At 40.5% G+C, this 27,642-nt stretch overlaps 1 protein-coding gene, 1 long non-coding RNA gene and 2 pseudogenes across 2 annotated transcripts; all 4 read right to left on the bottom strand.

Moving 5' to 3' along the window:
• Positions 1 to 187: 187 nt before the first annotated feature.
• Positions 188 to 2,071, bottom strand: LOC118960359 (protein NLRC5-like). Its single transcript, XM_036974497.1, has 3 exons — positions 1,786 to 2,071; positions 936 to 1,325; positions 188 to 759 (listed from the first exon to the last, which is right to left on the bottom strand). Exons 2-3 carry the CDS (start codon positions 1,270 to 1,272, stop codon positions 188 to 190), a joined length of 909 nt encoding a protein of 302 aa, XP_036830392.1. The 5' UTR covers positions 1,273 to 1,325; positions 1,786 to 2,071.
• A 2,517-nt stretch (positions 2,072 to 4,588) lies between these two features.
• On the bottom strand, positions 4,589 to 13,046 carry LOC118960355 (annotated as a pseudogene).
• A 6-nt stretch (positions 13,047 to 13,052) lies between these two features.
• Positions 13,053 to 14,302, bottom strand: LOC118960357. Its single transcript, XR_005048450.1, has 3 exons — positions 14,282 to 14,302; positions 13,848 to 14,036; positions 13,053 to 13,672 (listed from the first exon to the last, which is right to left on the bottom strand). It is a non-coding gene; the product is annotated as an uncharacterized LOC118960357 (long non-coding RNA).
• Positions 14,303 to 23,400: 9,098 nt separating this feature from the next.
• On the bottom strand, positions 23,401 to 27,224 carry LOC118960358 (annotated as a pseudogene).
• Between the last annotated feature and the right edge of the window lie 418 nt (positions 27,225 to 27,642).

Raw genomic sequence — 27,642 nt, 5'->3', positions numbered from 1 at the left:
TGGCGTAGGGTTGGCTCAGCACTCAACATCTTTGTTAAGTAAGCCCGGATGGACTCATTACTGAACCCTTTCACCTCCACTCTGAACGAGAGCCAGTCTGTCAGGAAGTCTCCTGATGGAACCTCTGGTCTGCATGTGATCACAATCTTTGCATCAAGGAGGAGGTCCTTGTCCACAAGTTTCTTTATCACCGAATGAGAGGAGAGTCTGTGATTCCATCAAAAATGATGACAACGTTTTCAGAGTTCTTCTTAATATCCTGTAACACTTCTTCTCTACTTTCTTCTGGCTCACTGTACATGTTAAAGAGAAGGTCCTCCAGTCTCATGGGATGTGTGCTGGGTGAAATGTCTCTCACATCAAAGTAAAACATGTAATCTAGTTCTCTGTGATCTTTCTGTGCCCAGAGGTTCAACATTTGATGGGCGACTGCTGTCTTTCCAATTCCAGGTTTTCCAACTAAGAGGATCCTTCTCTTGGGTGTTTTAAGCAGGTCAGTCGGGGATGTTTCCTGTTTGGCCACGGGGATGAAGCTCTTTAGCTTTTTAGGGCGAGCTTTCTTGCATCTTTTGCTCTTTGTTTCGATTTTAGAGAGAGATGAAGGCACGTCTGTATCTAACACAAGAGGAGTGTAAGAGAAAGTCACCTCATTTCTATACCTCTCTGGTAGGAGACTACAGCTTTGTCTCCATGCAGCCTCTGTGATCTTTCGAGCTTTACATTTCAGCTGTGACTGATATCTGTGACAGGGTTTTGAACCTAAAATAATGATACAAAGGAAAAGCGAGAGTAAATGCACTGTGCCAACAGAAACCCTGTCCACCCGATGCACACAGTAAGCTAAATCAAACACACCTAAAAAAATATATATTTTCTGCCCAGCCAATTGTATACTATGTACTGGATACTAATTGTATAATATAATAATCACTTTCCAACAAGGTAGTCTGACATCTCTGGGTCTTCCTTGAAGGGGAAGCAGCTGATCCATTGCTGTAAGTCAGCGTTGTCTAAGGTCCTCTTCCTTGTGATGTCTAGAATCATCAGTAACTCGTAGCATGCAGCTTCTCCTTTGGCCGTGACCCAGTCCAGTATTTTTCTGGTTTGGTCAAAACGGTCAACTTCTGCCTGAATTTTACTGACTTCCTCCTCCTGAAGAACCTTGCGCTGGAACAGGTTTTCCACAATGAGGGACAGATTCTGGAGCCTTTCAACAAGGAGTCTCCTTCCATTTTGAATGTACTCTAAAGCGGATTGCCTTGTACAAGCCATGTCACCGGGTGTGATTCTGCCCCATCACTGGTATGTCACAACATGAAGGATATCTAGAAGATAGTATATAGTCAGTCAATAGTCGAACAGTCAAATAATGAGGTTTATTTACTCAAAAAAATCTTCTATTTTGAAAAAACATACCCAACTGAATGTCAATTTATCAATTTATCTATGTGTTAAAACAGGCTTATATTTGGGGTTTTGATTTGGTTCGAACATTGATGTATGACAGTTAAACTATGGTCATTGGGCATGTATTAATCTCTGTTAACCCAGAAGTAAATCCGCACTTGTGTTTACACATATTAGAAATGGAGAATTCCGCAGCAGGACCAACTCATGGAAAGAGCAGTTGTCTTTAATGTATATGTTCCATGGGTATATAGCCACAAACTTGCCAAATAATTCGCATTTAATAGTTAAAAAAAATAGGTAGTAGGACAAAGGCTGGGCACAGCAGATCATGTGTTGGTTTCACAATCCCGTTATCGATTGTTAGAAAAGCCTTACCTTGTCCCCAAAATCTTTCTCGCGTCGTATTTCAGTGAGCTCGTGTAGCTTTAGCTATTTGTACTTTCACTTATACTTCGGCGTATAAAAACATTATTTGGGCGACGTTTGGCTACTAAACGTGGTGTTGTTGTATCACTAAAACTGCGCGCGTTGGTTTTAAAAACTAATACAGAGAAGAAAGGAGATAGGGGGTGAGTAGATAAGAGAGGGGTGAGAGGAAAGAGAGAGAAAAACAGTACATGCCAGGGTTGACTTCACAAGTGCATAGCGTAGCACAATGTTTTGCAACGAAAACGAGCGTTTCTCAGGTTAGTCCCGCCCCGTTTCTGCCCGTTTATTTCCGTTTGGATCTTAATGAATACACCCCACTTTAGATCCGGAATGTGAGCGAACGGCCGAGTGAACGTCGAACATCAAAACAACGTCCTAAAAAGCCCACCGAGTTCATGAGCTGGTCAAAAAAAATCTCCATAGACAGTATATTAGGCCTACCCAGATATCCTGAAAGTGAATTCTGAGCAGAATTCTGCATTTAAATTGGACAATTATGTAATTACATGATAACATTAATATGTGGCCTAACTAAGACAACACATAGGCTAAGTGTAGGGTACCTGCCATAAGTATTCAGTAAAATGAATCCTTCCTCCTCCTCTATGACAGATCCAGCCTCTCCAACCTAGTGTGTGTGTGTGTTGGGTACAGCAGAAGAAACGTTGCCATCTTGTGTGGATAATAAAGTATTTTTCTTCTCCTATACAAGTTAAACATTAGAATTATTCAGTACAGATTCCCCCAGACCAGTCATGTCTGATCAGTGCATTGAAGAAGGATGGATAGCCTGGCTACCTATTCACATTGCTCCGACCAACTGACATTTCTTCTCTAAGATGAGTATGGATTTGCCACCCTAGAACGCAAACTCATTCTGACTGTTCTGATTGGTTCCAGAAACCAACGGGATGGGCCAGAACTAGCCTACAAATTGACAATTTCAGACCACAGTTAGATTACCCTAAATTTGACTGGTCCCCCAGGAAGACATGCTGACGTCATGGTAACACTCCTCTTTCCCCTCTTTCCTCTCTTTCCTCTCATCCCTTTCTCTTCACCTCTCTCTGCTTTCTTCTCTGTTTGCATTAGTTTTCAAAACCAAAGTGCCCAATTACAAGGATCTGTCCAGAAACAACCCTAGCCTAGCGCCTAGACACTTCTCCCCTAACCCATATCCCCTAGACACCAGTGTAGATCTAAGAGCATTGTACAGACGTTAGAGATATCTTGCTAACACTAATTCAATCCCTTTAGATCTACACTAGTGTCTAAAATGATGTCAGGCCCAGTGGGGAAGAAGGGAAGGTGTACGTCCCAAATGGCACCTTATTCCCTGCACAGGGCTCTGGTAAAAAAGTAGTGCACTGGAAAGGGAATAGTGCACCTTTTGGGACTCATTCCAAGGGGTTGTGGTTAGAGATTGTTTTTAGACTGAGTTCCACATGGTGCCTTCCTCTAAGACGATTTGTCACAAAACGATGCGTCTGAAAATGTAAACAGAAAATAAAGACGTCAACGAAAACCCAACTTAACAGAAATCCCCACTAGACAGTAATTATTACAATACAAACATTTAGAAAAATTAACCAGGGTTCTTTTTTCTTCTCTCTCCTTTCCTTTTCTATATAACATGTCAGACTGTGTATTCCAAATAGCACCCTATTCCCCTTATAGTGCACTACTTTTGACCAGGGCCAAAAAGCACCCTCTAGTGAAGTGGAGCGTTTCTTTACAGTTAAATTAGGGTTGTAAAATTCCTCTAACAAACATTTTTGTCAAGTCATTTAGCCTAATTAATGACTGATCAGGCTACATGCATTGGATTCCCAATCATCTGCAGAGCCACACTATTGGCTGCTGTCAGCCCTCCTCTCTGGTTGTGACTAGATGGAGTACAGCTACGACCGGATGTTACTTTTCGTTACAGGTTAGGAGAGCAATGTAACTAACCCTAACCTTAACCTCAGTCTCCTAACCTTCTACGTTAATTCTCCTAACCTGCTGCATAAGTTCTCCTAACCTGCTACGAAAAAGTCACTTCTGACTAGGTGGAATACATAGCTGGAGATGAAAACTAGGTTACAAATGTTATGTTCTGAGGCAGTTGTCATTCATTCATTTGTTGTTGTTGTATTATTCATTATATTCAACAACCTTCTATTTAAATAGCATAGTAATTATTTGAATATTGTAGTTCATGATACAAAACAATGTTTATTTCATGTCAAGACAACTGTGAATATAACAACAACAAAATTCTTCCCACATTAATCCCATTTCAACTTTCAATCATTTGACCGTTAAACATTTGGGTATGAATCATTTGGGCATGAATCATTTGGGCATGAATCATTTGGGCATGAATCATTTGGGTATGAATAATTTGGGCATGAATAATTTGGGCATGAATCATTTGTGTATGAATAATTTGGGCATGAATCAATTTGGGCATGAATCATTTGGGCATGATCATTTGGGCATGAATCATTTGGGCATGAATCATTTGACTCTAATATGCAACACATATATTAGCAGCAGGTTTAAGGGGAGAGAGTCAGTATAGTGCAATAAGCCAAAGTAAACGTAGTTTATAACAATAGAGAAACCATTAAAAAGCAAAGCAATACATTCCTATTGACCAGCAATGGAGGCAAATCTCTACTAAGACTGAAATTAAGAATGGACAGTCTTAGACAAGAGAACATTTATGAACAGGTGGATATACATTTTGTTTTATAATGTCCTAGATGGGTTGTTAGGAACATCATCCGTAGAGTATGAGATTTAGTCTACTCTCAGCAACTCTCTGTATGATGGGTTGTTAGGAACATCATCCGTAGAGTATCATCTTTAGTCTACTCTCAGCAACTCTCTGTATGATGGGTTGTTAGGAACATCATCCGTAGAGTTTCAGATTTAGTCTACTCTCAGCAACTCTCTGTATGATGGGTTGTTAGGAGCATCATCCGTAGAGTATCATCTTTAGTCTACTCTCAGCAACTCTCTGTATGATGGGTTGTTAGGAACATCATCCGTAGAGTTTCAGATTTAGTCTACTCTCAGCAACTCTCTGTATGATGGGTTGTTAGGAACATCATCCGTAGAGTATTATCTTTAGTCTACTCTCAGCAACTCTCTGTATGATGGGTTGTTAGGAGCATCATCCGTAGAGTATCATCTTTAGTCTACTCTCAGCAACTCTCTGTATGATGGGTTGTTAGGAGCATCATCCGTAGAGTATCATCTTTAGTCTACTCTCAGCAACTCTCTGTATGATGGGTTGTTAGGAACATCATCCGTAGAGTTTCAGATTTAGTCTACTCTCAGCAACTCTCTGTATGATGGGTTGTTAGGAGCATCATCCGTAGAGTATCATCTTTAGTCTACTCTCAGCAACTCTCTGTATGATGGGTTGTTAGGTGCATCATCCGTAGAGTATCATCTTTAGTCTACTCTCAGCAACTCTCTGTATGATGGGTTGTTAGGAGCATCATCCATAGAGTATCAGATTTAGTCTACTCTCAGCAACTCTCTGTATAAATGGTTGTGAGGATGTGGCATCTCTACACCTCATGGCTGAAGACGTGGTCTTCAAAGATAGTCTGCTCCACTCCGTCACAGATGAGGGTGCAGTAGGGGCACAGTCTGTGGCTGTCCTCATGCAGCCTCAGCTCATCCTGGGTGATGCCAGGGAACCACTCATGGCAGTGACGACACTCCAAGGACAACTATGGGACAGGCACATGTCTTAGGTGGTAACATCCGATAGATGGATAGTTAACTATAGTGTAGTACAGAAATGATGGTGCATAAACCATTGTGAAATCAACCCTTTGATCCCAAATCACTAGTGTATCTTGTTGTAAACGTGTAAACTGCATTTATACCATGTATATCAGGGGTGTCCAACTCATTCCATGGAGGGGCCCGTGTCAACGGCTTTTGGTTTTTTCCTTTCAGTTAAGACCTAGACAACCAGGTGAGGGGAGTTCCTTACTAATCAGTGACCTTAATTCATCAATCAAGTAAAATGGAGGAGCGAAAACCCACAGACACTCGGCCCTCCGTGGAATGAGTTTGACACGTGATGTATACCAGGGATGTCAAACTCCAGTCCTCGAGGGCCGAGTACCAGCGGGGTTTCACTCCTCCCTTAGTAACACATCCCCCTCACCTGATTGTCTAGGTATTCAATTGGTCAGTAATTTAAAGTAAATAACAAAACCAGGAGACACACGGTCCTCCAGGAAGTGAGTTTGACACCCCTGATTTATACCATAGGAATGACTCTACATACCTCTTCCTCCTGGGAGTTTGGAGCAGTTTCTGCAAACAGAATCATATGTCAATCATAATTGAACATGTTTTGTTATTTTTCAAGAGGCGTGTCCGTGAGGCACGTGGCGTTCATTTCTCATTCAGGAATATTTAGGTGAGACTTTCCAACAACTGGAGAATTGAGATTACCTGGGGTCTCATAGTGGTTCCCAGAGAGTAGACAGGCAGATAGTACATCTAGCTGCTGCTCCTCAGTGGGGGTGAGGTCAGTTGGAGAGCCATAAGGGCTGGGATGCTCCATGGACACTGGAGCAGCCTGGAGGTCAGTGAACTCCTGGGAATATATTCAGTAGAGTATCAGATTTAGTCTACTCTCAGCAACTCTCTGTATAAATGGTTGTGAGGATGTGGCATCTCTACACCTCATGGCTGAAGATGTGGTCTTCAAATATAGTCTGCTCCACTCCGTCACAGATGAGGGTGCAGTAGGGACACAGTCTGTGGCTGTCCTCATGCAGCCCCAGCTCATCCTGGGTGATGCCAGGGAACCACTCATGGCAGTGACGACACTGCAAGGACAACTATGGACAGGTACAGGTCTTAAGTGGTAATAATATCAAAGTCACCATTGGCCTCATGGTGAGATCCCTGAGCAGTTTCCTTCCTCTCCGGTAACTGAGATAGAAAGGATGCCTGTATCTTTCTAGTGACTGATGCATCCAAAGTGTAATTAATAACTTCAACATGCACAAAGGGATATTCAATGTCTGCTTTTCTTTTTACCCATCTACCAGTGGGTGCCCTTCGTTGCGAGGCATTGAAAAACTTCCTGGTCTTTGTGGTTGAGCCTGTTTGAAATTCACTGCTTGACTGAGGGACCTTACATATATACTTGTATGTGTGGGGTACAGAGATGAGGTAGTCATTCAAAATCATGTTAACACTGTTATTGCACGCAGAGTGAGTCCATGCAACTTTTTACGTGACTTGTAAAGCACATTTTTACTCCTGAACTTATTTAGGCTTGACATAACAAGGGCTTGAATACTTACTGACTCAAAACATTTCAGCTTTTCATTTAACTAATTTGTTAAACAAGTTACTTTGTCATTATGGGGTATATTGTGTGTAGGCCAGTGGAACAAAATCTCAATATAATCCATTTAAAATACAGGTTGTAACAAAACAAAATGTGTACAAAGTGAAGGGGTGTGAATACTTTCTGAAGGCTCTGTAAGTGAAGGGGTGTGAATACTTTCTGAAGGCTCTGTAAGTGAAGGGGTTGAATACTTTCTGAAGGCTCTGTAAGTGAAGGGTGTGAATACTTTCTGAAGGCTCTGTAAGTGAAGGGGTGTGAATACTTTCTGAAGGCTCTGTAAGTGAAGGGGGTGTGAATACTTTCTGAAGGCTCTGTAAGTGAAGGGGTGTGAATACTTTCTGAAGGCTCTGTAAGTGAAGGGGTGTGAATACTTTCTGAAGGCTCTGTAAGTGAAGGGGTGTGAATACTTTCTGAAGGCTCTGTAAGTGAAGGGTGTGAATACTTTCTGAAGGCTCTGTAAGTGAAGGGGTGTGAATACTTTCTGAAGGCTCTGTAAGTGAAGGGGTGTGAATACTTTCTGAAGGCTCTGTAAGTGAAGGGGTGTGAATACTTTCTGAAGGCTCTGTAAGTGAAGGGGTGTGAATACTTTCTGAAGGCTCTGCAAGTGAAGGGGTGTGAATACTTTCTGAAGGCTCTGTAAGTGAAGGGGTGTGAATACTTTCTGAAGGCTCTGTAAGTGAAGGGGTGTGAATACTTTCTGAAGGCTCTGTAAGTGAAGGGGTGTGAATACTTTCTGAAGGCTCTGTAAGTGAAGGGTGTGAATACTTTCTGAAGGCTCTGTAAGTGAAGGGGTGTGAATACTTTCTGAAGGCTCTGTAAGTGGTAATACCAGATAGATGGATAGTTAACTATAGTGTAGTACAGAAATGATGGTGCATAAACCATTGTGAAATCAACCCTTTGATCCCAAATCACTAGTGTATCTTGTTGTAAACGTGTAAACTGCATTTATACCATGTATAACCACAGGGTTCCCCTATAGGCGCGCCGGGATTTTTTATGAGCCACAAAAAAGAACACAAACACACATAACAGACTTTAAAAGAAGGAAATCAGGAAATCAGCCCAAAGTGATTTTAATTTAGGAAATCTGTTCCCAACTATTCCCACGTATAAATAGATATATGTGATCGTATCCCCATGTAATCAAGGTTTGAAATGATTCTGTTTTTGTCAAATACTTTATCTGTTTGAGATTCTTTAGGTCAATTTGAAGTGTACAAATGATTTACAACTATGTTCTGGCTTCCTGACCATCTGCTCAAAGAACAATTGGGTTGAATGTAATTGGGGACCCCAGATTTATACCATAGGAATGACTCTACATACCTCCTCGGAGTTTGGAGCAGTGTCTGCAAATGAAATCATATGTCAGAATTGAACACGTTTTGTTATTTTTCAAGAAAGAGTGTTCATGAGGCCCAAGTGGCGTTCATTTCTGATTCAGGAATATTAAGGTGAGGCTTTCCAACAGCTGGAGAATTGAGATTACCTGGGGTCTCAGATAGTACATCTAGCTGCTGCTCCTCAGTAGGGGTGGGGTCAGCTGGAGAGCCATAAGGGCTGGGAGGCTCCAAGGACACAGTCTGGAGGTCAGTGAACTCCTTGCGAAGTCTCTCAATATCTCTTCTGAGGTCCTGACAGAATACAGTGGAGAACTCCATGATGAGAAAACATCACCAACTCTACAGTAAAAACAATGAAAAATTGAATGACTAATGTAAATAGTAGCAAAATTCATAGCAATCACCTGATTTTCTCTGGACAACTCCTCATTTTCTACTTTAGCCATCTCTGCTATGTTTTCTTTCTCCTCAATGATTCTGCGTAACTCTAAAAGTTGCATCTGGGAGGAGAGACAGGCAACTCGTGATCAGCCAAGAGAATAAGGTTAGTGTGTTCTCTATTCATTTACAGGTGGACTAACTTCACAGAACAAACAACATATTGATGAACAAAAATCATATCCATTTGGTGGATCGGAAAATTCAATAGTGTCTAAGATATCCTTAAAGCACTTCTAGTTTAGGCCTCCTGAGTTGCGCAGCCGTCTAAGGCACTCTATTGCTGTGCTAGAGGTGTTACTACAGACCCGGGTTCATTCCCGGGCTGTCCCACAACCAGGGTTGGTTAGGTTACTTTCTGAATGTAATCTGTTAGTTACCTGTCCAAAATTGTAATCAGTAACATCACTTTTGGATTACCCAAACTCAGTAACATAATCTAATTACATTCCATTACTTTTAGATTACTTTCCCCTTAAGAGGCATTAGAAGAAGACAAAAATGTATCTTACCAATTAAACAACATCTATTGAAGGATAAATCAATGTTAAAGTTTACATAGCTGGCCATATACAGATGTTAAATGTTACTTTATGGGTTGGTTATGTAGGCTTCTTCTAACCCATCGCTTTCTACTACATATAATAATTCAATTAAATGATATCTTTACATTAAAAACCAAAGTATATTAGAATTCCAGTCATTCCAATAAATGTTATACCCTTTGATATCTTGATAATATGCAGCTGTTTAAAAGGCACATCCACTGATGAAACAATAACAAAACCGCCACCCCGCCTCTGTTTTGGTAAAAAAGCTGAGGGATGGGCCTGGAGAAATGTAACCACTCTTGGATGAATAGACAGAGCTACGTATCCAAGGACTGACCATCCACGATATATATTTTTATTTTAACCTTGTCATGAGGCTACACAGTGTTTGTTTACATTTACAATGTTTACAAACATTGGAATATTTTGGGTTCCCATGGAGTGTAACAGTTGAACTAAGCTCATGGGGGATTTATAAGTTATATTCTTCAAGAATCAGTGGATATATATATATATATATATATATATATATATATATATATATATCCACTGTATATATATATACGTCCAAAAATGGATGTAACAACTACTGATTACCCATTTAAGTCTATCAAAAATTTGAAAGTTTGAGCATGTGCCCATTAGGTCTATGGATTTCTCTTTGTTTATCAGCATGAATTAGATTGAGCAATACAAGCCCCACTTTTATTCCATAGGCTTGGATCTGCACTATGCAACTGTTGCAAGAGCGCATTTTCACTGGCTGTCTAGTGAACTGTGATTGATAGGCACCTTAAACCTCTTGAATTCAACCATTATTAGGTTCAAATACACATTTAAATTTGTGACCAGACATCCACAACAACCACAATCAGTAAGGTGCAAATAGCTAAATGAGAGAGCAGCAGTGTGATTCACATCAATGCGCTATGTAAATATCAATAATAGGTGGTATCCGTATCGTCCATAGGCTACAACACTGATGTCATCCTTACCTCCAAGAGTTTATTCAAGTTGGATAATCTTTGGATGCCGACAGCATTGGCACCAAGACATAGCTTGGACTGTAGCCTACAAAAGCCTATTCCTGCTCTTTTCCCGCAATCCATCAAACACCTTTGGCGTGTCATCATAGTCGTCTCTGACTTGTGGTCAGACTCGCTGAGGTGGAACAAACTTAAATTTGCACCTATTTTGTCATTGAGAAAACAGATTTTTTTTCCACAAACATCCTTTCTGAATCTAAAAGTAATCCTCGATGTAATCCTCAAATGTATCTGTAATCTGATTACAATATTTTTGCTGGTAATGTAACGGATTACAGTTACAGGTTTTGTAATCCTCTACATGTAATCCTCTACAAGTAATCCGTTATTCCCCAACCCTGAACACAACCGGCCGTTGTCCAGGTCAGGGGAGGGTTTGGCCGGGGGGGGCTTTACTTGGCTCATCGTGCTCTAGCGACTCCTTGTGCCGGCCCGGGAGCCTGCAGGCTGACCCCAGTCGCCAGTTGAACAGTGTTTCCTCCGATACATTGGTGTGGCTGGCTTCCGGGTTAAGCTGATGGTTGTTAATGAGCGAGGTAAGGCGGGTCATGTTTCGGAGGACGTATGACTCGACCTTCGCCTCTCCCGAGCCCGTTGGGGAGTTGCAGCGATGAGACAAGATCAAAATAAGGGAGAAAAAGGAGAGTAAAATACATTTTTTAAAAATATAAATGCACCTCTAGTTTGCTGCTCTTCTGCTTGATCTGAGCAGACGTCATGGAAGTGCTCTCCATGCGCTCATAGACCTCCTCCAGTTCCCTCTCGGCTTTCTCTGCACGTCTGCGGGTGTTGTTGGAAGCCTGCCGCTCCTGGTGCAACTGTGTCCGAGCCTCCTGCAGATTCCATGACGTTGAATGAATTAGTCAACTAGTCTTTTAAAGAGCGTATGTGTGTTAAAAGCATTCACTCTCATTGATTACTCTGCTGAGTGTGCTGACCTGTAGAAGTTGAATGTAATCCTTCAGTCTGCGGTTCTCCTGCTCAGATTTGAGCCTTGGGGTCAGCCTGTTTACACAGACACGGGGGCATGAGGAACCACATTGGTACACTAGGGCACCAAGGCAGCATGATATCATGATATGACTGGAAAGGTGTTGGACTAGAACGCTATGTTCCCATGCATTGAATGGATTGCTTCAGACAAGAATGACTCACTGTGCAATCTCCACACTTTGGACCTCAACCTTCCCTTTCAACTCCTCTTGCTCCTTCTTCAGCTGTTGGATCTTGATCAATGCTTGTTCATATTTTTCATGAATAGATGTCAGAGACTGCAGCCATTCATGGAAAGAAACAGTTAGAAACAAGACAAGCAGAGAAAACCATTGAAAAGCATTGATGGTATTCAGCTGTATAGTGTAGAGCCTACAGCTGTCAGATTGTATTTTATTTTTTACTACCAATGATAATTAGTTGTAGTAGTACTGGTAGTACATATATATAAAACATATATTCTCATTTCCATTCTGACACAAGACTAGGGTCTAGAAAGGCAGCCTGGTCTCATAGACTACACGTAACATAGTTAATGTAAATCCAGGACACTCAAATTAGTATGATATATTACGACCAGACAGATGGTTACTCTAGACAAAAAAATTAAAGTAGGGTTGTTGGTTGGGTGGGAGTATAATGCGAACGTCTAGCAATGTCTAGCAACCCAAAGCTTGTGAGTTCAAATCTCATCACAGATAACTTTAGCATTATAGCTAATTAGAAACGTTTCAACTACTTACTACTTTTTAGTTACTTTGCAGCTAACCCTTCCCCTAACCTTAAACCTTTTAGCTAATCCTTCCCCTAACCTTAAACCTTTTAGCTAACCCTTCCCCTAACCTTAAACCTTTTAGCTAACCCTTCCCCTAACCTTAAACCTTTTAGCTAACCCTTCCCCTAACCTTAAACCTTTTAGCTAACCCTTCCCCTAACCTTAACCCTTTAATCTAACTCCTAAACTTAACCCTAACCTATAGCCAAGCTAATATTAGCCAGCTAGCTAACGTTAGCCACCTATCTATAATTCGTAAAATATCATACGTTTTGCAAATTTGTAACATATTGTACATTTTTCAGTCGTAACATTTTGCACGTTTTGCAAATTCTTAACATTTAATACGAATTGTAATTCATAACATATCAAACTAAATGAGTGATGGACTTCCACAAATTAATACATACCATGCAAAACGTAACATATAGTAAAAGGAGTGTTTGTCGGATTAACCTACAGAATAATACAAAATGATCTGAGATCAGCTTGAGAAAGAAGCTGCTGTTGGAACAAACAACTTGAAAACAAACCTTGAGGGGATCAATCTCTTGCTGTTGCTCCTTCAGGACACTTCTCAGAGTCTCATGTTGCTCTTTCAGTTGCTCTATCTCCATGACCAGCTCTTCTTTCTCTCTCTCACTTTACTCTACCTGTTCCTAGATTCAGAAACACACATCATGTACATATCCTCTCCTATGGATCATTTTAGCTAATATGTTCTTGTGAGGAACATCATCAATCCCAACAGAGAGTGCTGCCTTTTAAAGACAAGTAGTTCACGCATGGTCTTCAAAACACAATCTTTGGATTTGAGATATTGTGGATTGTATTGTTCCTGTGTTGTGATGACCAACTGGTTGTTTTCCAGGCAGTAGTCTGTGTTTTGGGGTTTTAAAGCAGAGGGGGGTGCTGGCTCCTCTCACTTGGTCATTACTATCAGCATACCAGAGCTGATAGAACTCTGTAGAATCCTCTGTATGTTATCAGGAATAGAATATCATTGTCAGTGTAATCCCCGGCATAATATTGATCACTTAAATATCAAAGGAAAAGTACATTTACATTTTTTTGTGTATAAAATCAAGAAGTTAACATAGGCCTACTGGTACCATCAAGAAAGTGTAACCTAAACTGAGCACACTGATTAATATCAAAGTCCATGTTAGTTGAAAAGTCTGAGGATAAAATGCACACATGGTCTTACCACGAAAAACCACTTGTTTTCTAACTAGATCCTGTCCTATCAGATCCAATGATGGTTCTACCCACACAAATGTGTCCTTTGTGGTGCTCCAGCCCACCTGCACAATAATGCAGTTATTAAACTGCATCAAGACTGACAACATAGGGAGGTATTCCAGACTATGGATATTTATGTGTTGAATATGGGTTAAAACAATCCATATCATAATGTCAGATGAAACAGATCACAGATGAATATTCATGACAAAAGGTATATAATCTAATCTTGAATACCCAAGCCCAGTCTCTGGGGTTCCCTTTTAATCAACTCTGCGCCCTCTTTTGAGCAGCCATGAAACATCACATATTCTCTGTGATCTTCAGGATGAGACTTGCTGTCAAGCAAGTTGATGTAGTATGGGGAATCAGGGTTAACATCCATAGTAACCAAACCGTTGTTAAATACACCTCTGCTGAAATGAGCTGTAATATAAGTACATACATTGCAATTACAATTTGTAAGTTAACATAATTAAAATTCCTAAGGCTGAAACTGTTACACTAAATTGTTATGGCTGAATAATATTTCAAAATATGCTGAATTATTACACTAGCATTATAACACGATCATGTAAAGACTTATTTAGTAAGTAAACAGGGGTTGTTTGATAGCCAAGTGTCCAGTAATATGTTAACATGTCTCGAAAAACAGATGAGACCGTTCTTACCTGCTGCTGCCAGACAAATGCAGGAATACGCTGTATGCTTAGGAAACCTAGCGCTTAGGTTTCAATTCCTGACTGCAGGCCAATCTTACCTATTTAGGTTTCGTTTCCTGGTCTAAAACATGTTTTCACTTTGTCATTATGGCGTATTGTGTGTGTAGATGGGTGAGAATTTTTGAATTCAGGCTGTAACACAACAAAATATATAATAAGTCAAGAGGTATGAATATTTTCTGAAGGACCTGTAGGAGATCTAAATCGTTACTACAGGATTGCAGAAGTTTGTATATTCATTAAAGCATATTTTGGCACAGGTTCTCACAGCTAGAATCATCATGTTGACTAGGGCTTGCCTGAGGAAAATGAAACCAAACTCTCCATACTTAGACAACTTTCTCGACACCGGTGAACATCCTGAGGATCAACGAACATATGTGATGTTCCATGGCACCTCAGTAGAGGCTGCAGAGCTGATTGAGAAGATGGCTTCATACTATCAAAAGCAGATATCAGCATGCTTGGTGCTGGTGTTTATGTTACACGGGACATTCAAAAAGCCTGTAAATACCCTCTTGGTGTTTCCAACTCTAAGAGAAGAGTACTAAAAGTCAGAGTGGATGTAGGGAAGGTTAAGATCATAGACCAGCAGGATCACCCCATGCAGAAGACCTGGCATACCGAGCATGGATATGACACCGCCTGGGTTCCACCAGGAGTCGATATGGTAGAAAGCAACCGACAGGAGAACTGTGTCTACGACCCAAAGAGAATCAAAGTCATGGAGGTCATGAAAGTAAACAAAAGACCATGTAAGTATGAAAGAGACTGTTGTAGTGCTTGTTCATATTTCTCAGGAATAGTGGTCAGAGACTGCAGTGATTTGTCGCAAGATATAGCAAGTTAGATACACGACAAGGAAACAGGGAAAGTGGAATAAAGAGTAGAAGATATATTGGAAAAGATGTATGGTGTACAGTACATATATCTGTCACATGTTTTGACACTATATTCACCAAATATTTTTCATGAATAGATGTCAGAGACTGCAGCCATTCATGGAAAGAAACAGTTATAAATGAGACAAGCAGAGAGAAACCCTTGAAAAGCATTGATGGTATTCAGCTGTATAGTGTAGAGCCTACAGCTGTCAGATTGTATTTTATGTTTTACTACTAATGATAATTAGTTGTAGTAGTACTGTAGTATATAAAACATACATTCTCATTTCCATTCTGACACATGACTAGGGTCTAGAAAGGCAGCCTGGTCTCATAGACTACACGTAACATAGTTAATGTAAATCCAGGACACTCAAATTAGTATGATATATTACAGATGGTTACTTATGACAAAAAATGAAAGTAGGGTTGTTGGTCGGGGTGGGAGTATAATGCGAACGTCTAGCAATGTCTAGCAACCCAAAGGTTGTGAGTTCAAATCTCATCACAGATAACTTTAGCATTTTAGCTAATTAGAAATGTTTCAACTACTTACTACTTTTTAGTTACTTTGCAGCTAACCCTTCCCCTAACCTTAAACCTTTTAGCTAATCCTTCCCCTAACCTTAAACCTTTTAGCTAACCCTTCCCCTAACCTTAAACCTTTTAGGGGGCAGCATTTTCCCGTTCGGATGAACTACTATTATTAGTAGTATTGGATAGAAAACACTCTGAAGTTTCTAAAACTGTTTGAATGATGTCTGTGAGTATAACAGAACTCATATGGCAGGCGAAAACCTGAGAAAAATCGAACCAGGAAGTGGGAAATCTGAGGTTTGTAGTTTTTCAACTCATTGCCTATTTAATACACAGTGTCTATGGGGTCATATTGTACTTCTTATGGCTTCCACTAGATGTCAACAGTCTTTAGACCCTTGTTTAAGTATTTTACTGTGAAGTGGGGGCGAATGAGAGGGGATTGAGTAAGGTCTCTCCCAGAGTGCCATGAGCTGACCACGTACGTTCATGAAAGAGGTAGCTTGCGTACCATTGCAATTCTAAAGACAAAGGAATTCTCCGGTTGGAACATTATTGAAGATTTATGTTAAAAACATCCTAAAGACATGTTTCTACGGACTGTAACAAAACTTTTTGACTTTTCGTCTGCACCTAGTGATCGCGCCTCATGAATTTTGATTACTGGGCTAAATGCGCGAACAAAAAGGAGGAATTTGGACATAAATTATGGACTTTATCAAACAAATCAAACATTTATTGTGGAACTGGGATTCCTGGGAGTGCATTCTGATGAAGATCATCAAAGGTAAGTGAATATTTATAATGCTATTTCTGACTAATGTTGACTCCACAACATGGAGGATATCTGTTTGGCTTGTTTTGTTACCTGAGCGCTGTACTCAGATTATTGCATGGTGTGCTTTTTCTGTAAAGTTTTTTTGAAATCTGACACAGTGGTTGCATCAAGGAGAAGTATATCTATAATTCTGTGCATAATACTTGTATCTCTTATCACACACAAATGTGTCCTTTATGGTGCTCCAGCTCACCTGCACAATAATGCAGTTATTAAACAATCATGACTGACAACATTGGAATACCTCCCTGACTATGGATATTTATTATTGAATATAGGTTAAAACAATCCATTTCATAATGTCAGATGAAACAGATCACATGTGAATATTCATGTCAAAAGGTATATAATCTAATCTTGAATACCCAAGCCCAGTCTCTGGGGTTCGGTTTGATGGTTGCTGTCAGAGAGTAGCAGCAAATCACCCGCAGCATTCAGTGCGTATGAGTGGGAAACATGTGCCTGCACTTTCGGCGCTTTCCATTGACCTCTGAAATGGGAAATATAGCTAAATGAAAACAAGCAGGCCAAGATGCTCATACATTTTTTAAAGGTTGAACTAAACAACCGAGGTAAAGACAGTTTCAAATTAGATATTCAATGGAAATTCGCCTGTAGTTTTCCTTATGTCCACCAACAGCAGTTAGGGACCGTCAACATAGTGACAAATCAACATTTTCACATTTCAATAGCTATTTAACAATTACCATTAATTTAAGTTGTTAACTGAACCCTTAGGCTATATCTCTTCTCTGGCAGCACACATGGTCCATGGGTCGGTTGTTTAGAAGGCCAACAATTTTATATTACATAAAAATGTAATTAGCATTCTGATGTACTAGTAACCTGCGATTACTGTATGCCTCGCTGTATGTCTCTCTCAAATGTCAATATGCCTTGTATACTGTTGTTCAGGTTAGTAATCATTGTTTTAGTTTACAATGGAGCCCCTAGTTCCACTCTTCATACCTCTGATACCTCCTTTGTCCCACCCATTACAACCAGCATGTCCAGAGATACAACCTCTCTTATCATCACCCAGTGCCTGGGATTACCTCCACTGTACCCGCACCCCACCATACCCCTGAATCTGCACATTATGCCCTGAATATATTCTAGCATGCCCAGAAATCTGCTCCTTTTATTATTTGTCCCCAACGCTCTAGGCGACCAGTTTTGATAGCCTTTAGCCGCACCCTCATACTACTCCTCCTCTGTTCTGCGGGTGATGTGGAGGTAAACCCAGGCCCTGCATGTCCCCAGGCACCCTCATTTGTTGACTTCTGTGTCGAAAAAGCCTTGGTTTCATGCATGTCAACATCAGAAGCCTCCTTCCTAAGTTTGTTTTACTCACTGCTTTAGCACACTCTGCTAACCCTGATGTCCTTGACGTGTCTGAATCCTGGCTCAGGAAGGCCACCAAAAATTTGGAGATTTCCATACCCAACTATAACATTTTCCGTCAAGATAGAACTGCCAAAGGGGGAGGAGTACAGTCTACTGCAGAGATAGCCTGCAAAGTAATGTCATACTTTCCAGGTCCATACCCAAACAGTTCGAACTACTAATTTAAAAATTACTCTCTCTCCAGAAATAAGTCTCTCACTGTTGCCGCCTGCTACCGACCCCCCTCAGCTCCCAGCTGTGCCCTGGACACCATTTGTGAATTGATCGCCCCCCATCTAGCTTCAGAGTTGGTTCTGTTAGGTGACCTAAACTGGGATGTGCTTAACACCCCGGCAGTCCTACAATCTCCCTGATCCACCTCTACGCAGACGACACCATTCTGTATACTTCCGGCCCGTCCTTGGACACTGTGCTATCTAACCTCCAAACGAGCTTCAATGCCATACAACACTCCTTCCCTGGCCTCCAACTGCTCTTAAATGCTAGTAAAACCAAATGCATGCTTTTCAACCATTCGCTGCCTGCACCCGCACGCCCGACTAGCATCGCCACCCTAGATGGTTCCGACCTAGAATATGTGGACATCTATAAGTACCTAGGTGTCTGGCTAGACTGTAAACTCTCCTTCCAGACTGATATCAAACATCTCCAATCTAAAATCAAATCTAGAGTCGGCTTTCTATTCCGCAACAAAGCCTCCTTCACCGCCAAACTTACCCTAGTAAAACTGACTATCCTACTGATCCTCGACTTTGGCGATGTCATCTACAAAATAGCTTCCAATACTCTACTCAGCAAACTGGATGCAGTTTATCACAGTGCATTCCGTTTTGTTACTAAAGCACCTTATACCACCCACCACTGCGACCTGTATGCTCTAGTCGGCTGGCCCTCGCTACATATTCGCCGCCAGACCCACTGGCTCCAGGTCATCTACAAGTCCATGCTAGGTAAAGCTCCGCCTAATCTCAGTTCACTGGTCACGATGGCAGCATCCACCCGTAGCACGCGCTCCAGCAGGTGCATCTCACTGATCATCCCTAAAGCCAACACCTCATTTGGCCGCCTTTCGTTCCAGTTCTCTGCTGCCTGTGACTGGAACAAATTGCAAAAATCGCTGAAGTTGGAGACTTTTATCTCCCTCACCAACATCTGCTATCTGAGCAGCTAACCGATCGCTGCAGCTGTACATAGTCTATCGGTAAATAGTCCACCCAATTTTACCTACCTCATCCCCATACTGTTTTTATTTATTTTATTTTCTGCACACCAATATCTCTACCTGTACATGACCATCTGTTCATTTATCACTCCAGTGTTAATCTTCAAAATTGTAATTATTCGCCTACCTCCTCATGCCTTTTGCACACAATGTATATAGACTCTCTCTTTTTTCTACTGTGTTATTGACTTGTTAATTGTTTACTCCATGTGTAACTCTGTGTTGTCTGTTCACACTGCTATGCTTTATCTTGGCCAGGTCGCAGTTACAAATGAGAACTTGTTCTCAACTAGCCTACCTGGTTAAATAAAGGTGAAATAAAAAAATAACAAAAATAACAAAAATGACCTAGGTCAGGAATCATAAACTAGATTCAGTCGCGGGCCGATTTTTGGTCAGGGGCCGGAACATGATCTCAAATAATTTGTATACTGAAAATTGACAGGATCCGATATAATATTTTACTTAAACATTATAATTTCAAACCTTGCCTACTTGTGTATACGATCACATACTGTAGCCTATATCTCTCTATTATGCGGGGAAATACTTTGGAACAGACCGGTGATTTTCTGGTGTTTTTAGTATGTTATGTCCAACCCTATTTACTTTGTGTTATGTTCGCAAAACCTAAGTTTGACTTTCATTTGTAATGTGTTGTGTAATTTATAGGTTTCCTACCGACCTGGCTCTCATATTTAACATAGTCCAAATTGTTTGCAGAAGGCGTTTGGACGTTTATAAGATTGTCAGGCATACAATTCTAACTCAATACCTTATTCGGAATTGTTTTATTATGTTTAGCCTAATCAAGCCATTAACATTTACTGCAGGTACAAGGCCACAAATAAAAAACACTGAGAGAAAACGACTATGAAAGTAAACGCAATTCTGTCATTATTACGATCAAATGTGTTATGCTGTTTAGCTCAAATAAATTATTTAAATGCTTAACCTTACATGAAGTTTGGACTGCCACTGCCAACTCAGTGCAGTGTAGCACTCGCAACTCAAACGTCAGATCGGAATAGGCTAGGCGACTTGGTTTGTTCAAGACAACCTGGAACTCGAAACTAGGAAATCTCCGACTTCAGTGCGTTCAAGACAACTGGGAACTAGGAAAAAACGCGCTCCAACTGGGAATAATTTTGAACCGTCATCCAACTCAGAATTAGAAGTCGGAAATTCGGCCATCAACCGATTTTTGTCTAGAAGGGATACAGCTTTTGTCAAAATTCCCTTATCATAGCAGGTTTAGGAGAATTTAAGCAGCAGGTTAGGATAATTAAGGTTAGGAAAAGTGTTAGGGTTGGGGTTTGCAAAATGCACCCCAATTCTTCTTTTTTAAGTCAAATTGACAAACTGTATCACATCTAGAAATGACTGCAGCGTTTTAGCTCTCCAACTTCTCCGCCCGAAGATCACCGACATCCCAGTCTGAGCTCGTTTTTTCAGAGTTCTCAATTGTCTTGAACAAACCATGCGAAAAGCATACTCAAAGTCTCTCTCCTCACCTCCTCAAAACACTAACCATTTTCCTAACCTTAACCTCAGTTTCCTAAACTTCTACTTTAATGATACTAACCTGCTGCGTAAATTCATACCACTCAGGAAGGAGACGTGTTCTGTCTCCTAGAGATCAACATACTTTAGTGCAAATCAATCCCAGAACAAGAACAAAGGACCTTCTGAAGATGCTGGAGGAAACTGGTACAAAAGTATCTATATCCACAGTAAAACAAGTTCTATATCAACATAACCTGAAAGGCCGCTCACCAAGGAAGAAGCCAGAGCTCGAAAACCGCCATAAAAAAGCCAGACTACGGTTCGCAACTGCACATGGGGACAAAGGTCGTACTTTTTGAAGAAATGTCCTCTGGTCTGATGAAACAAAAATAGAACTGTTTGGCCATAATGACCATTGTTATGTTTGGAGGAAAAAGGGGGAGGCTTGCAAGCCGAAGAACACCATCCCAACCGTGAAGCACGGGGGTGGCAGCATCATGTCAGAAATTGTGAAAAACTGATTTTTATATTTATTTGGCTAAGGTGTATGTAAACTTCCGACTTCAACTGTAGGTGTCTGGATAGATAGACTGTAAACAATCCTTCCATACTCACATTAAGCATCTCCAATCCAAAATGAAATCTAGAATCGGCTTCCTATTTCGCAACAAAGCATCCTTATCTAATGCTGCCAAACATAGCCTCATAAAACTGACTATCCTACCGATCCTTGACTTTGGCGATGTAATTTACAAAATAGTCTCCAACACTCTACTCAGCAAACTGGATGCAGTCTATCACAGTGCCATCCGTTTTGTCACCAAAGCCCCATATACTACCCACCACTGCGACCTGTATGCTCTCGTTGGCTGGCCCTCGCTTCATATTCGTTGCCAAACCCACTGGCTCCAAGTCATCTATAAGTCTTTTCTAGGTAAAGCCCTTATCTCAGCTCATTGGTCACCATAGCAGCACCCACCCGCAGCACACGCGCTCCAGCAGGTATATAATACATGATATGACTCTCCACCAGCATTAGTGTGATAATATACTACATTGTATGACTCTGTATCATGCTATATGATGTATGTGTGAAGTCACAGGTTCACAATTTTGGATGTGGTAAAATAAATTGGGATCCTGTTCATTTACATAACACTACATACAGTTGAAGTCGGAAGTTTACATACACCTTAGCCAAATACATTTAAACTCAGTTTTTCACAATTCCTGACATTTAATCCTAGTAAAAATTCCCTGTTTTAGGTCCGTTATGATCACCACTTTATTTTAAGAATGTGAAATGTCAGAATAATAGTAGAGAATCATTTATTTCAGCTTTTATTTCTTTCATCACATTCCCAGTGGGTCAGAAGTTAACATTCACTCAATTAGTATTTGGTAGCATTGCCTTTAAATTGTTTAACTTGGTTCAAACGTGTCAGGTGGCCTTCCACAAGCTTCCCACAATAAGTTGGGTGAATTTTGGCCCATTCCTCCTGACTGAGCTGGTGTAACTGAGTCAGGTTTGTAGGCCTCCTTGCTCCTTCCTGAACGGTATGGCGGCTGCGGGGTCCCATGGTGTTTATACTTGCGTACCTATTGTTTGTACAGATGAACGTGGTACCTTCAGGCGTTTGGAAATTGCTCCCAAGGATGATCCAGACTTGTGGAGATCTACAATCTTTTTTTCTGAGGTCTTGGCTGATTTCTTTTGATTTTCCCATGATGTCAAGCAAAGAGGCACTGAGTTTGAAGGTAGGTCTTGAAATACATCCACAGGTACACATCCAATTGACTCAAATTATGTCAATTAGCCTATCAGAAGCTTCTAAAGCCATGACATCCTTTTCTGGAATTTTCAAAGCTGTTTAAAGGCACAGTCAACTTAGTGTATGTAAACTTCTGACCCACTGGAATTGTGATAACAGTGAATTATAAGTGAAATAATCTCTCTGTAAACAATTGTTGGAAAAATTACTTGTGTCATGCACAAAGTAGATGTACTAACCGACTTGCCAAAACTATAGTTGGTTCAACAAGAAATTTGTGGAGTGGTTGAAAAACTAGTTTTAATGACTCCAACCTAAGTGTATGTAAACTTCCCACTTCTGTGTATTTCACTGGTCACCCCCAAAGCCAACTCCTCCTTCGGCCACCTTTCCTTCCAGTTCTCTGCTGCTAATGACTGGAACGAATTGCAAAAATCACTGAAGCTGGAGACTCATATCTCCCTCACTAACTTTAAGTATCAGCTGTCAGAGCAGCTTACCAAGCCCTTAACCAACAGTGCAGTTAAAAAAAGAGTTGAGAACATATTTACCAAATAACTTAATTGTTATAGATTTATTATAGGAAGATATATTTTGTTAAACAACATATGATCATTGATAAACATGTATTATTGACATAAAGGAAATATGATTGATTGTATTTCAAAAATATTGATATGATAAGGTCATATGATTGATTGCATATAGATTGCCATGTCAAATCATCATTAGGCCCATTGTGAAATATAGCATCTTCTTCCTATGAGCTCTGGCACCATGGTGTGGAATCTCCACCAACCGGGTGACACTCACTCCTGGCAAGCTCGCCAAATGTTAGGGTTCGTTTCCTTGTTCCTTGTCAATCATTGGTGAAATTAGCATTATGACAATATCTTTAAATTAAATCATTCAAAAACCTTTATTAATGCAATTGCAGACATAAGTTGACAATCAGGAACATAGCACGCATGTTTCCCAGTAAGTTCTGCATCAAACAAAAAGGTCCCATGTTACTTTATCAAACCCGAAGTCCAGCCTTTAGTGATGTCACTGCCTACGTCATTACCTTTTACTCATGAGACCAAAACCATGCCTACAAAGCTATATAAACAATGCTTTTAGTGTGTTATCTAAAAGCTTAGCAGTAAATATGTCCAAGTTGATTTATAGTAGAATGTCTGTGTAGTCTTATCTCCTACACTCCCCTGCAGAGTTTTGTCTCAGAGGGGTCTCTTTATATGTATATATAAATAAATAAATAAGAGAGAGAGCATTAAAATCTCAATGTGTAAATATATTGTTAATCTGTAGTCTAGGACCCTATAAATGTAAAGAGGGAGGGGTCTTATAACCCCTCCCCTTCTATTAATACAACATTAGCATAATCAATGATTGTAATACATCAATCATTTGGTACAGCCCCAATCATGACCCCTAGGTGAACCCAACACCATCCTCTTCTGATGACCATGAGTTGATGCTCCCTCTGAATGCAGAACACCATCAGTTTTGCAGTGGATTGTTCAACCATGGGTTTACACTGGGGAAAGAGAATTCAATACAAAATGTCTCAATCAAAACCTGCATAAAGAGAGGTAAGCATAGCGTATGTGCTGGTATCAATAACTCTTTCAAGCCTTTCTTGGAAAATTATTAATGATTGCTTTATATGTCTGCCAGCATAGTACTACTTTTGTCTAGTTGTTATAGGTGAATGTGGCTCAATATCACTTACTTCTTTAAGTTGGGCACTTTCAGCATTGCCAACACTTTGATTCTCTTTGGGTCGTAGACACAGTCCTCCTCTTGGTTGCTCGGCACCATGCCAACATTAGGTGGTACCCAGGCAGTGTCAAAGCCATGCTCAGTGTGCCAGGTCTTCTGCATGGGGTGTCTCTGCCTTTTTATCACCTTAACTCTGCCTACATCCACCTTTACTTTCAGAACCATCCTATCAGAGTCAGGAATGGTCATCAATGGGGTGTTGAGGGGGTATCTAATGACTTTTCAAATGTCTCGACTGAGGTAGACACCGGCACCAAGCATGCCATCTTTGGAAGGTTTGAATCCATTTCTCTGTATATCCACAGCAATCTGTTTTGATGTTCCATGATACATCACATAGACGTGGCTGTCCTCAGGGGAGACTCCACTCTGTAGATGATCATACTGAGATCTGTAAGACAGGGAGACCATTTTGTATAAAGTATATTGGATTCAGTAGGCCTATGTACATTATTTCAAATTCTAAGATATTTTATCTTTAAAGGGATAATCCACCCACAGAAATAAAAATTATGAAACTCATGTCAATTTGGTGAAAGCCTATGTTTTATCAGTGGGTTAAAAAAAATAATTCTAAGTGGTCCTTCTGTGAAATCAGGAAATCGTGTAGGAACGCATCATATGGTTCTCCTCACTGCAGATAGACACTAACATTTCATAACGCTTTTAAAACAATTACCTGCACTCCAGATCACCAAATTATCCTATAGATGATATGGCATACTAGTCTATATCCTCATGACAAAGTATATAATTCACTTAGATGTGCTCAATCTAAAAAGTGTACCAAATTATTTAACTCTTTTTTTCTGCGTGTGTCTGTGGGAAACAGCCGTTGTTGCCATAGCAACGTACTCTGCACTGCTCTGGACAGAAATGAACTGCAAATTGAACTGGGTGAGAGACTAAATTAACAGTGCAGTTTGTTTAGTCGATTTTTACAGCTAGCTACATTACACGCTGATATGGACTTTCGTATGATCACAGATAGAAGAATGAGTCAGATATTTCACTGGATGTATACATGCTCCGGAGTGGCGCAGTGGTCTACGACTGGTTTGAGTCCAGGTTGTATCACATGTGTGATTGGGAGTCCAATAGGGCGGTGCACAATTGGCCCAGCGTCGTCCGGGTTTGGCTGTAATTGTACATAAGAATTTGTGCTTAACTGACTTGCTTAGTTAAATAAAGGTTCAAAAACAAATGTGAAGCGTTCGGTTGGTTTCCACTCACTGCCAAATATGGTGAAGAGAGGAAGCCCAGTCCCCGGCAGTGGGACAAGATTGAGCGAGATGGATTTTGGACGACATTCTACACATTTTGTCATCGATTAAACATTTCAACTCAATACAGTTTACTGTTTCCAAACCTACACCCTGTAACAACATAGTGGACTAAGTTTAGTAGACTTTACCTTTTGCCGAAGTTTCGAAAATATTTAGGAGCGAAAGGGCGAATTTAGTTATTGCACACGGACACTTCAGAGTAGGCGTTCCCTAATGTAAATATGCAAATCAATGCTAGAACGCGCCTTAGGAAATCTCTAGCTCGTGCTTGGCTCTGCCCACCTTGATTTTTCTGCCCACTATGATTCGTTTGCTTCCATTGGAAACGACAGGCTCTGGTCTATCTTGGGTTAGTTTTACAAACCTTTGGTAGTATTGTGTGTAGCGACGTTTTCTAGCTAGCCAGCTGCCCAAAGAAATAGCATTGCACGGTGGATTTTGTAGTTGACTTGAGCTGCAACGGATTTCTACAACGATTTTCATATGTTGCTACCAACCTTGTTATAACGACAAAATGAAACATTTGTTCACAAAAAATACTGTTTTCACATATTAGTGTTATTTATCAGTTTAACACTGTCAATCACAATAATTCATGGGTTGGGGTTGATTATCCCTTTAGGTTTCTTGAAAAGAGTGCAGTCTTTTTCATACTTACAAGTTATCTTCAGTAACCTTCATGACCTCGATTACTTTGATTCTCTTTGGGTCATAGACACAGTCCTCCTCCTGGTTACACAGTACCATGCCAACATTAGGAGGAACCCAGGCAGTGTCAAAGCCATGCACAGTGTGCCATGTCTTCTGCATGGTGTGGTTCTGCCTGTCTATGACCTTAACCCTGCCGACATTCACTCTGACTTTTAGTACTCTTTTCTCAGAGTCAGGAACATCAAGAGGGTATTTACAGGCTTTTCGGATGTCCCGACTAACATAAACACCAGCACCAAGCATTCTATCTGCACTTGATGGTTTGAAGCCGTCCCTCTTAATCAACTCTGCGCCCTCTTTTGAGCAGCCATGAAACATCACATATTCTCTGTGATCTTCAGGATGAGACTTGCTGTCAAGCAAGTTGATGTAGTATGGGGAATCAGGGTTAACATCCATAGTAACCAAACTGCTGTTAAATACACCTCTGCTGAAATGAGCTGTAATATAAGTACACACATTGCAATTACAATTTGTAAGTTAACATAATTAAAATTCCTAAGGCTGAAACTGTTACACTAAATTGTTATGGCTGAATAATATTTCAAAATATGCTGAATTATTACACTAGCATTATAACACGATCATGTAAAGACTTATTTAGTAAGTAAACAGGGGTTGTTTGATAGCCACGTGTCCAGTAATAAGTTACCGTGTCCTGAAAAACAGATGAGACCGTTCTTACCTGCTGCTGCAAGACAAATGCAGGAATACTCCGTATGCTTAGGAAACCTAGCGCCTAGGTTTCAATTCCTGACTGCAGGCCAATCTTACCTATTTAGGTTTCGTTTCCTGGTCTAGTCTTGCAGTGGCGACCCGTCATTCAAGGAAGGTGAGAACCACATTTTTAGCAAAAACAAATGTAACCCTCTCACCGGGTTCGAATTTGACTTTCACGATATTACCTTACATAGAATATCTCGGATGTTAGGTGAGAAGGACATTTCCAATAAGAATCCCTATTGTAAACTATCTAGGGTGATGACAACTAGGGTATTAACTTCAGATGGAATGATTATAGGTTTGCATTGACACCCAGGCAGTGTCAAAGCCATGCATTCAATTAAATTGAAACGATAAATGACTCCACCAAGACAACATACATAAGGTTCAAGATGTGTATTATTACATTTTCAAAGCACCACATCAAAATAAAAATAAAATAATAAACCCCAATGATTCATGCACAACCCATGTCCAAATTATTTCAAGCTTACTTAACCCGTTGGGGCGCGTTGGAGCAAAAAAAAAACAAAACAAGCACCCCACCGTTGTGGTTACTCACTACTTATAGATATTCCCTCAGCGAAGTATGGCAGTTCCGTGCAGGTTTTCCTCACATGGTCCACAGCAAGCACAGCT

The sequence above is a fragment of the Oncorhynchus mykiss genome, unplaced genomic scaffold (genome assembly GCF_013265735.2).
Source record: "Oncorhynchus mykiss isolate Arlee unplaced genomic scaffold, USDA_OmykA_1.1 un_scaffold_600, whole genome shotgun sequence".
NCBI classification, from domain to species: Eukaryota; Metazoa; Chordata; class Actinopteri; order Salmoniformes; family Salmonidae; genus Oncorhynchus; species Oncorhynchus mykiss.
This window is presented reverse-complemented; position numbering and strand designations above follow the sequence as displayed.